The sequence below is a fragment of the Populus trichocarpa genome, chromosome 4, assembly GCF_000002775.5.
Source record: "Populus trichocarpa isolate Nisqually-1 chromosome 4, P.trichocarpa_v4.1, whole genome shotgun sequence".
NCBI lineage: Eukaryota > Viridiplantae > Streptophyta > Magnoliopsida > Malpighiales > Salicaceae > Populus > Populus trichocarpa.
Window position 1 is genome coordinate 20,928,278 of NC_037288.2, and position 12,264 is coordinate 20,940,541.

The 12,264-nt window shown below is 33.7% G+C and overlaps 1 protein-coding gene across 1 annotated transcript; it reads left to right on the forward strand.

Moving 5' to 3' along the window:
- The first annotated feature begins 3,248 nt into the window (after positions 1-3,248).
- Positions 3,249-8,924, forward strand: LOC18098074 (probable inactive receptor kinase At5g10020). Its single transcript, XM_024600255.2, has 3 exons — positions 3,249-5,006; positions 5,460-7,001; positions 7,923-8,924. Exons 1-3 carry the CDS (start codon positions 4,106-4,108, stop codon positions 8,507-8,509), a joined length of 3,030 nt encoding a protein of 1,009 aa, XP_024456023.1. The 5' UTR covers positions 3,249-4,105; the 3' UTR covers positions 8,510-8,924.
- Positions 8,925-12,264: the final 3,340 nt, after the last annotated feature.

Consider the following 12,264-nt stretch of genomic DNA (forward strand, 5'->3'; position numbering starts at 1 on the left):
AAATATTATTTTGATATATTTTTTTAAAAAAATACTTTGAAAAGCAACCGCAACCACACTCTCAAACAGGCAGTTTGATGACCTAATGGGTCATACTAGGTCAAACCTCGGATAAAAAAAGTATTGTACATGTTTTTTGTCATGGAGTGATTATTTTCTTTTCAATAAAAAAATAATTATGCAAGCTTTTCTAGTGTATTTTTTGTTATAAAAAATTCTCAATCACAAATCAAAATGTTTATATACATATCTAATTAATTAAATTAATATTTGATCAAGAGATAACTAAGATTAAAATATTTTATCTTGCAATACTGGCCATGTACTTAGTTTTGTTTAACAACTACATTTCTTTGAATATTATTTTCATTTAGTGAAAAAACCATTTGCGCTAGTAAAAGGTAAAAAAAGGTCATAATTCAATGTTGAATGACAAAACTAAAAAAAAAAATTTTAATTCAAAAAAAGCAACGAGAAAGAAAAGGACCTAAGTCAACCTGTATAAACACGCTAACCCCGTGACCATTGGCACTTGATTGGTATAACCCCGTATAAAGAAAAGCGAGAAAAAAAAATTAAGACCAATTCATAAAAAAATAAATGTTGAGGGATCAATTTGAAAAAACATTAGGATATTTAATCTCACAACATGTGCTTTTATACTAAGTTGTGTTTAATAACTATGTTTTCTAGAATACATTTTTTATATAATCAAATGATTATCTGTGTAAGTAAAAGGTAAGAAAAATTGCAAACAAAAGTGAATCGAATCAAACAATAGAGCTCAACTATAAAACAATCTAATGTTGAATGATAAAACAAAAAAAAAAAATTGGATCAACCCATGTTAGCCCGCTAACCTTGTGATCATGAGCACATGATTGAGATAACCTTAAAAAAAAAGAGTGAAGAAAAAAATCACAAAGATCAATTTCTACAAAAATAAATGTTAAATGATGAAACAGAGAAAACAATAATTTAAACATAAAAGAGACAAAAATCAACTGATGTTAACATTAGAAACACGTGACCATGATTATGAGACTAAGACTTAACACGTAGAAGGCAAACCCAACAAAACAACGAAGAAAAATTCCTAAGAAAAAATGTTGAGGCATGAAACTTTTAAAAAAATTATTCTAAAAAAACAAAGGAAAAAAAATTATTCGAGTCAACTAAGATTAACTCGCTAACCTTGCGACCATGAGAAAGTTATTGAGATACCCTTATAAAAATGAAAGTGAGAAAAAAAACATAAATACCAACTTTGAAAAAGATAAATATTGGACAGTGAAATTGACTTTATTAAAAAAAAACGTAAAAAAAAAAAACCAAAGTTAACTAGTATTAACATTCAAAACTCATGATCATGGCCATGAAGTCGTAGCTAACCATGTGGAAGGCAAACCTAAAAGACAATGAAGTAAAATTCTTAATAAAAAAACAATGAGTTATAAAACTTAAAAAAAAAAGAAAAAAAGAAAAAAATATATGAGTCAACCCTGCGACCATGATCATATGATTTTAATAATTATATAGAAAGAAAAGAGAAAAAAGAAGAAGATCAATTCTATAAAAATAAATTATTGAACGGTGAAATAAAAAAAACTAAAAAAATCAAAGTCAACTTGTGTTAATTTTCAAAACTCGTGGCTTAATAAATAAATATCAAGAGATGAAATACAAAAACAGATCCAAAACAAAATAAATATCAATAAGAAAAATAATGGTCAAATTTGATATGAAAAAAATTGAAATCAAATGACGAGGGTTGAAATTAATTAATTTTTAATTAGTGGAAGTATTTAAAAATATTAAAAGAATAAAAATCAAATTTGATGTAAAAATTAAATAAAACCTAATGATTAAAGATGAAATTGAAGAAAAAAATCAAAAGAAGATATAAAATAAAATAAAATAAATTAAATAGCATATAAAAGAATCTAGACTAAACTGTATATGAAATTTAAATGGAAGGACATTCCGATACTTTGGCTAACCATTTTCCCTTTTGATTAATATTTTATACATGTGAAATACTAAATTGCTACTAGGTGAACTTGATTATAATTAAAAAAAACCAAAATATAAAGGTGAAAAAACCCCTTGGAAGCTATATTTTTGTCTATTTCTAGTGCAAACGAGTAACTAAAATGTGCTTAGAAAATAAAACATCTAAAATGCCTTTGGATGCAAGTGAAAGTTTTTTTTTAATTAAGCTAATTAAATCATTTAAAAATTCATAAAAGAAGTCAAAAGTCAAGTTTGTCTAGTCGATTTGATAATAAATAATGTGTCTTTATTAAAAAAACCAAATTACCCTTTATTTACCCTTTATTTATTAGATGATAATATGTTTGGAACTTGAATTAAATTCAATTTAAATGTTTTAATGAAAAACAAAAAGTATTTTTTATTTGAAAATATATTAAAATAATATTTTTTATTTTTTTAAAATTATTTGTGATATCAACACATTAATATAATATAAAATATTAAAAAATATTAATTTGAAAAAAATAATTTTTATTTTTTTAAAATACTTTTAAATTAAAGAGCGAAAAAGATAGAAGAGTCCATCCAAGTTGCCTGGGATACCGGTGGACGACATGGATGCCCTGTCACAATATATACATTAACTTCTGCCAGAGGACAGTCCAAAGAGCAGCTCTCGAACCTGCAAATATACTCGTCAAATTGACTGTAGACAGACAGTCCTTTTGTGGAACCATGGCATGAGAAAATTGCATCTCTATAATGCATGGTATTCTTATGATTTTGAAATATATAATAATAATAATAATAATAATAATATTAAACCCCTTCGTAATTAAAATAAATTAAATTTTAACTATCTCAATGTAATCTCAAGTTAACTAATAGAGTTGACCAGTTAAGTGTTGCATTGACCGGTCATAATGTTTACCCACTAGAGTAGTTTGGGTTTTAATTAGATTTTCATTTTCATTTTTTTTGTTTTAAGTTAATATATATTTTTTAATGATTTTAGATTGTTTTAATGTATTAAAATTAAAATAAATTTTAAAAAATAAAAAAATATTATTTAAAAAATAAAAGAAATATTCTACATTTACCACGATACAAGCACGGCTATTAATATCCCTGCATCAACAGGAAGATGAGCTGATTCAAAGAAAGAACGCATTGGGATCGTAGAACCTTTGTTTCTAGGAACTACAAAAACACAAACTAATCTGAAGCCAACTCAACCTCAATTTCTTTATCCTATTCTTACCAGGTAACGAGGCATTGCCTTAAAGTAAACCTGTCCTTTTCTTTATAGTTATTGCATACTTCCAACTTGACAAATAATATAGTAACATTACACCACTCACCTACTACTCCTCCCTGTCTTTGTCTGATCTGCTATGCTCTCTCACTCCTTCACTCCCTCCTACCTTCACTCACCAGTTTTAGACTTCTTGGTTGTGTTTCTTTGTCCTTGCTGCTTCTAGTATTCGCTGTTTCTTCACATTCCTAGGTAGCCACCCACATTTCTAACCTCATGCTGTCCTGTCACTTACAAAGCTTGTCAGGTTCTTCGAACTTTCCCCTTCTGCTTTGTACATTTCTGTGGAAAAGGGAGTAGATTTTATTCAACTGGGTTGCATGTTTTTATTCACATTGTCGTAAAAATTTCTTGCTTGGATTCCATGAGTTGTCTAGCTGATGAAGATGTAGAATTTGTGCAAATTTGTCTTCTTTATTTCATCAAGTTTCTGCCTTTTTTTTTGTTCTCATGTTAGGCGTATTTTGACTTGAGTGGACTTAAAGTTTCCATTTTTTTGACAACGGGGTTTGTGATTTTTGGCTAGGATTAATTTTGGGAATTTTATGTTAGGAAATAATTGTTGTTTATGGTTCATTTTGCTCTTCAATCCTCCCATTTGTTGACTAATTGCTTGGATTCTCCTCTAAAGTAGCATTTAGGGTGATTACATTTTGATTTCATTCCTTTTGTACTAGAACCTTATGGTCTTCACTTGTTTGTGACATTCATGAAGTAGCATTTGATATTGCCGGGAAACCAGTTCAATCTTTCTTCATATTGGTCGTTTTGTGGTTTGGAACTAGCCTTGGGACAATGCAAACGATCTGCCTGATTTTATTGTTGTTGGTAGTAGCTGCATTAGGACAATCTGATTTTAAAGCACTTTTGGAGCTCAGGAAGGGTTTTGAGAAAGACCCATCAGGGAAAGTTTTTGACTCATGGGACAGCAAGTCCTTGGCATCTGATGGGTGCCCTCAGACCTGGTACGGGGTTATCTGTGTCAATGGTCATGTGGTTTCAATCACTCTAAATGATGTTGGTCTTGTTGGAAACTTCAGTTTCCCAGTTCTTGCTGGCTTTAAAATGCTTCGAAACTTGTCGGTTTCGAACAACCAGTTGATGGGCACTATCTCGAATGTTGGTTCCATCGAGTCCCTTGAATTTCTGGATCTTTCATCCAATTTTTTTCATGGGTTTGTACCTTCTGGGGTGTCAAAGTTGAAGAATTTAGTGCTTCTGAATCTTTCTTCAAACAATTTTGAAGGCCTTGTTCCCTCAGGTTTTGGCAATCTCGAGAGCTTGGAGTACTTAGATTTGAGGCATAATAGCTTTTCTGGGGATATAATGGGTCTTCTTTCCCAGTTGGACATTGTGGTTCATGTTGATTTGAGCAGCAACCAATTTTCTGGTTCATTGGATTTGGGACTCGGAAATGCTAGCTTTGTTTCATCAATCAAGTATTTGAATGTAAGCCACAATTACTTGGTTGGGCAGCTCTTTGCTCACGATGGAGTGCCATATTTTGACAGCTTAGAGGTCTTTGATGTTAGCAATAATCAGATAACTGGGGCTATTCCCCCCTTCAAATTTGTTGTTTCTCTTCGGATTCTTAGGCTTGGTGGCAACCAGTTATCAGGGTCTTTACCAGAAGCTCTTCTGCAAGATAGCTCGATGGTGTTGACTGAACTGGATCTTAGCCTTAATCAACTTGAAGGTATGTTGCTTTTAACAAAACTTGGTAGTCTTTTATTATTACATATACACTTCTTCACATTTCCTTGTAACTTCAGGAGAAGTAGACTTAAAACTAATTTGGTGTTCTATTTATTCCCTCTTGCGCATTGCAGCATTGGAATGATCTGTTTAATTACAAGTAGAATTATAACAACCCTGGTGAGGATAATGGAGGCAATATTTTTCGCCCCTTCCATGTTTGAACATTGAAAGTCAATGTGAAATCTGGAAAATATTGAAAACTACTATTGTAGAAACACTCTTAATGCAGTAAGCAACTTGAAAAGCATTTAGAATGTTAGAGATTTCTGTTTCCCAACCTTCTAGTATGTTTTTCGGTTATAGTTGTCAAAAGTTATCCATTGATGTTAAATTTCAGAGTTCTTATGATCTAATTTTACCTGTAATTTTAAGTTATTCAAATCCATGGCAGGTCCAGTAGGAAGTATCACCTCTACAACTCTGAGGAAGATGAATATATCTTCAAACAAACTTTCAGGCCCTTTACCAGCCACTGCAGGCCACTGTGCCACCATTGATCTGAGTAATAATATGCTCACAGGGAATTTGTCCAGAATCCAGAACTGGGGAAATTACGTGGAAGTTATTCAGTTGAGTTCAAACTCATTGACAGGAACTTTGCCTAACCAAACTTCTCAATTCTTGAGGCTAACTACATTGAAGATATCAAACAACTCATTGAATGGTGATCTTCCACCAGTGTTGGGTACATACTCAGAACTAAAGGTGATTGATCTTAGCCTCAATTTTCTTACAGGGTTCCTCCTTCCAGATTTCTTCACCTCAACAACACTGACTGACCTCAACCTGTCAGCCAACAATTTCACAGGGGAAATACCTCTTCAGGAGGTCCACGACTCTAGAGAAAATTTGAGTTTGGTGTCTCTTGACCTGTCACACAACTCTTTAGAGGGATCTTTGCCCCCAGAAATCAGTAAGTTCCATAACCTGGTCTATCTTAACCTATCTAACAACAAACTGAAAGGCAGCATCCCTGGGGACCTTCCTGACGGATTGAAAGGATTTGATGTGTCTTCTAACAATTTTTCTGGTGTGGTTCCTGATAACTTGAGGCGGTTTCCTGATTCAGCTTTCCATCCAGGAAATTCTTTGTTGATTTTTCCTTATTTTCCATCCTCATCAAAGGGGCCTCCAGCCCTTGTGAATTTGAAGGGGGGTCGATCTCGTATGAAACCTGCTATTAAAATTGCTCTGATTGCAAGTATGGTTGGTGCTGCTACTATAATAGCTCTTTTGTCCATGGTGATTTATTACCGCACCCATCGGCCGACACATGGTACCAGAAGTTTGAAAGGAGATGAGAGAAGTGAAGGTGTCCCACAGGAGGAGGGTTCTTCCATCTCTTCATCAAGAGTCAACAAAAATCCAAGCCAATCATCTGCATCACTTAGCTTCCACCAAAGTAACTCCCTAACCCAGATGGGGTCTGCATATGATCCAGGGAACACATCCTCAGTTCCACAGAAGTCTAAAGAGCATCTCGAATCAATAACAAAAGATGGAGGGTTGACTTCTCCCCATCTGTCATCTTCAAATGCATCACCTTCTAAAAGCCCACTATCATCTGATACTCCTGGGGTGCTGAGAGTTAGATCTCCGGATAAGTTGGCTGGGAATTTGCATCTCTTTGATGGTTCTCTAACATTCACTGCAGAAGAACTTTCATGTGCTCCAGCAGAAGTTGTTGGAAGGAGTTGCCATGGCGCGCTATATAAAGCTACACTTGACTCTGGCTATGTAATGGCGATAAAGTGGTTAAAAGAGGGAATAGCAAAAGGGAAGAAGGATTTTGCTAGGGAAGTAAAGAAACTCGGGAGCATCAGACATCCAAATTTAGTTTCTCTTCAGGGTTACTACTGGGGTCCAAAAGACCATGAGAAGATGATAATAACGAAATATATCAATGCGCAATGTTTGGCCTTCTATCTTCAAGGTAAGACATCTCCAGTGAGGCAAAATTTTTGTTTTCCTTTTCTTTCTTTTTTAACTTCTTAAGATGACCATCATGGAAGTCTGGGTGGATATTTTGTATGCCTTGTCCATACTGTGTACAAAACCAACTTGACAGAAATGCATATATATATGTATCGCAGAGTTCTGAACAATTTTCTCTATATGCCTCAAAATGTTCATCTACTTCTCTCTTTTCCCCTTCTTTTGGTTATAAAAATACTCAGTGTGCTATTCTAGCACTTGAAATGTATATCATCAAATCTGGTTCTATTGTATGTCATAACTAAACAAATTACTAAAGTTTCCTTCTACTATCGCCCATGTTTTTATTGAGAATAGTTGACTTGCATTGTGTAATTGTATCGATATAAAGTATATATACCCAACTAGTTCAATAATAGAGACTGTAGCAAAAAGGCTTTTACATGCGGTGGTCATGTTTGTTTCCAACAATGGTGTCCATTTAAAGTGAATTGAGCAGTTCTGTTCTCGCTTTATTGCTTCAACTAGCAGATTAGCTGCATATGTAGGGGTTGAATGCTCTCTAAATATGGTATGGGCAGTCTTGCAGAAATGATTTGCTCCTCAAGGTTTATGAATTGTGCTTGAACTGAAACCTTTATCCTGTTATGTAGCTGTTTTAGATTTTCTTGATTTGTTCGGCTGTGACTATGGAACATGTGTGTGTAATAAGCATGACATAATAAAATTGTAACTATTGCTGCCTCCTGCACTTCATTGGCTTTGAAACCCCCTCTTGTGCAAAATTATCAAGAAGACAAGGAAGATTAGTTACTGTTATAGAAATTCTACGTTGTTTCTTTCCTGAATTTTCCCAATGTTATGCAAGAAATTAACGTTCCTTTTAGGGAATTAAAGAATACCTTTGTGTCTTGTGCAGAATCAGAGCCAAGGAAACTTCAGTCATTATCTCTTGATGATCGGCTGAGGATTGCTGTAAATGTCGCCTGGTGCCTAAACTACCTACACAATGAAAGAGCAATTCCCCATGGAAACCTAAAATCTACAAACATTTTGTTAGAACCCCCAAACATGAATCCACTGCTCACTGATTACAGTCTCCATCGAATATTGACTTCTGCTGGCACAGCAGAACAAGTTCTGAATGCAGGTGCTCTTGGCTATCGGCCACCTGAATTTGCTAGTTCAAGTAAACCCTGCCCATCATTGAAGAGTGATGTTTATGCATTTGGGGTTATCTTGTTAGAGCTCCTAACTGGAAAATGTTCATGGGAGATAGTTTCTGCCGACCCAGGAGTGGTTGATCTGACAGACTGGGTAAGGTTATTGTCTGAAGAAAACCGCACCAGTGAGTGCTTTGACAAGCTGCTTATGGATACCCCTAACGCAGAGGCCCCGAGAGTTCTCGATGAAATGCTCCAGGTGGCTCTTAGATGTATCCTACCAGCATCTGAAAGGCCCGACATGAAAACGGTATTCGAAGATCTTTCAACAGTAGCATCATGAAAGGCACCTCAAAGAAAACAGGAGTCCTAACCATTGTTTTTGCCACTAACCCAGTTCATTGCTATTACTGTTCTTTTATTTTTTGGAGGGATACTGCTTCTAATTGTTTCGATATCTGTTAATGTTCTTAAGCTGCAGTTGATCCTTTGAATAATGGCTTTGTATAGGTGGTTTACTGGCTCTTTGAGCCCGGGGAAATTAGGGAAATAAATTCTCTCTCAGATGGATGGGTTAAGCCATTCTTTGTTAACCCTATCTTGTAAGGCATACTCTACTCTTTACAAAGTTCTTTTCTGGACGCAAAAATATTATTTTGCTGCAAGTTATTTATTAATCATTCTCCCTAGTTTTTCTTGACATTGTAAGAATGGGAAAGAGCATTGCTCCTCTAGCAATAAGAGAAATGTTTGAATGATGCCATGGCACTCTCCTAATCCTTTTCTTTTTATGTTTGCCCTATAAAAACAAGCTATACTTATCATAATACTCCACCCAACTGGGTTGCTGTTTTGATGGGTAAATTCCAAGATAATATTTACTAATTTCATGATAGTTTTTACATTTTAAAAGTGTGTTTTTTTTAAAAAATAGCTTTTTTTGTTTATTTTTTGTATTTTTAAATTGTTTTAATATAATAATATCAAAAATAAATTTTAAAAAATAAAATAAAATATTATTTTGATATATTTTTAAGTAGAAAATACTTTAAAAATCAACCGTTACTAAAATATTTTAAAAATATATCAAATTAATGTTTTTTTGATAATTTTTGTGTTATTATAAAAAAAACTGAAAAAATTATTTTAATAATAAAAAATATTTTTAAAAAAGTATTCTTTCACCATAATTTTTTTAAAATATTTTAATAATGAAAAAACAAAACTTTTATAGAGTTTTTCAATGTGCAATGCGGAATCCTTCTGTGTGAAACGTAAAATATTTTATCTAATCCAACAGACTAAGATTTCAAGTCTCAGCTAACATCAACTAATGCACTTCTGGTGAATCTTGGTATAAATCAACCAAGAATTCCTGGAAAAAAGATTCGACAATGAATTGTCTTTCCTCTGAATAATTGTTAATTCCTCGAAAATCTAATATAAAATCGTCAATTAATCCTAATGTCCTTGAAAAATAATCGAATAAGCTAAAGGTAAATCGTTAAATAGGCTCCAAATAATTATCAATTATTCAACAAATTAAATATTTTTAGTGATAATTATTTAGTAGGTGGTCCAGTGATAATAGTTTTAGATTAAGAAGTTCGCTTCTCCTGTGATCTCAGGTTCGAGCCTTGTGGTTAATAATATGATGACCACTGAAGGTTTACATGGTCGTTAACTTTAGGGCCCATGAGATTAGTCAAGGTATGCACAAACTGGTCCGGACACATACATTAATAATAAAAAAAAATCTCTAGTGACTTCAGAAAATTAATCCCTTGTTGCAAGATTTTGCCTCACTTCAAAATAATTGATTTTTTTTATGTTAGTAATTTTCCATAGAAACACACACACATATAATACTAATAACTAAATAAATTGAAGTCATTAAAATTCAAATTTATTTAGTTATAATATATATAAGCAGTACCTCCTATTATATATCCTAAGATTTAAAAAACCTTTCAATTAAAAAAAATCTCTTTCAATTTGACATTAATTAAGGGCGTTTTACCGCTTGAGAAGCCACATAACGACTTCACAAACTTATTCGGTGCACCTTTGCTTATAAATATTATCAATAACCAAGTTAATGCCATCTAATTCGAGAATAATAGACCTAATAATTCGTGTTCAAACACAATGACATTAGTGTAATTATATTGATTTAACGAGCTTTCAATTTTTATTTTGTTTTGCGTGTATTCATGACTTCTATGTTAAAAATAAAAATAAAAATAAAAATAAAAATAAAAATAATTCGTATTATTTAATTAGTCAGCAAGAAATCGGGAGGGGTTTGTTAAAGAACCATCTCAACCCAATAGCTTAAGCTTTTAGGTGAGGTCCCAGGATATGATTTATATTATTCTCTAACACACCCCCTCAAGTGAAAGCCCTTTGGGCTTGAAACTTGCACAGGCCCACATTACCTTGTGCTTAATTTTTATCAAATAAATGGGGATGGTGAGATTCGAACTCGAGACCACTTGGTCATCAAGGCTCTGATACCATGTTAAAGAACCATCTCAACCCAATAGCTTAAGCTTTTAGGTGAGGTCCCAGGATATGATTTATATTATTCTCTAAGAGGGTTTGTCCCGAATTTAATTGTATATCCCTAAAACCTCGAAACAAGAATAAAAAGGCCAAATTGGTCTTCCCCTACAAGGTGGTCTGTCGACTGTGTCCCTATCAGATACACTGCGTGCCAACTAGCAGGCAAATTATTCTTTCATGCACCTGTTAAGGAAGGATAATGCATGGTTTCTTATTAACCTATTTTCAACGGGCTTAAAAACTCTCATGACTATCTTCTATTGAACAATTTCAAAGAAATGAGCATGCCTTAATTGTTAAGCCCAAACACGAGCATCGATAGAATTTCAAGTCTCGGATACACTAGGTTTGACATCAGCCAAACCAAGATTTTTTGAGCTTGATAGTATACTAAGCTTCACACTTGAACTTGATAATCAGCTAAATTTAAAGTAATATGAGTTTGACAAAGATATCAGACTCAAGACAATTAAACTTAATAGTCAATCATGCCTAAGATAACATGAAACTGATAAATATGCTAAATGCAAGATATTTGGACTTGGCAGCCCACCATGTCTAAGATAACATGAGACTGACAAATATGTCAGATCCAAGACACTTGGACTTGACATTCCGTCAAGTCTAAAGCAATTAGATTTGACAATCAGCTAAGTTCAAGGTAATATGAGTCTGAAAAATATGATGTCAAGTCCAAAACACTTGAACTAGACAGTCACCCATTGCCAAGATAACGTGAACCTGACAAAGATGTCAAACTCAAAACACTTGGACTTGGCAACCCGCCACATCCAAGGTAATGTGGGTCTAGCAAACATGCTAGGCCTGAGGCACTTGGACTTGGCAATTTGTCGAGTCTAAAGCATTTGAATTTGATAGTCAGCCAAGTTCAAGGTAATGTGGGTATGACAAACATGTTGTCAAGTCCAAGGTATCTGGACTTGACAATCAGTCATGTTCAAGGTAACGTGAGTCTGACAAAGATGTCAGACTCAAGGCACTTGGACTTGACAATCAACCAAGTCCGATGCACTTAGATTTTGCAGTCAGCCAAGTCTAATGCACTTGGACTTCTCAGTCAACCAAGTTTAAGATAACATGAGTTTATCAAAGATGTTAGACTCAAGATACTTGAACTTGATAATTAGCCAAATTCAAAATAACGAGCATCATCCCTTAGCATGTCCATGTGAATAATCATTTTTTTTTGTGTCTAATCTTGAAAAAGAACTCAATTTTCATAAATTTAATTACATTTGATATTTTAAACATGTTCACGAGAATGACCGTTCCTTTGGCATTTGGCTTGGCATGCCCATGAGAATAACCGGTCATCAATTTTCTTCCAAAACCCTTGACTGTTTCGGCTTCTCGACCGTGTTGCAGTCTTCTTGACATGGAAGAATATATGAACTGTCCTTCATGTTTTTCTCATTCCACACATCTCCTGCTATATAATAAATCTACTCTCTCTTGCTCTCTCTTTCAACCCAGGTACCCTCTCCCTCTCATACATCCAAACTATACACAAAT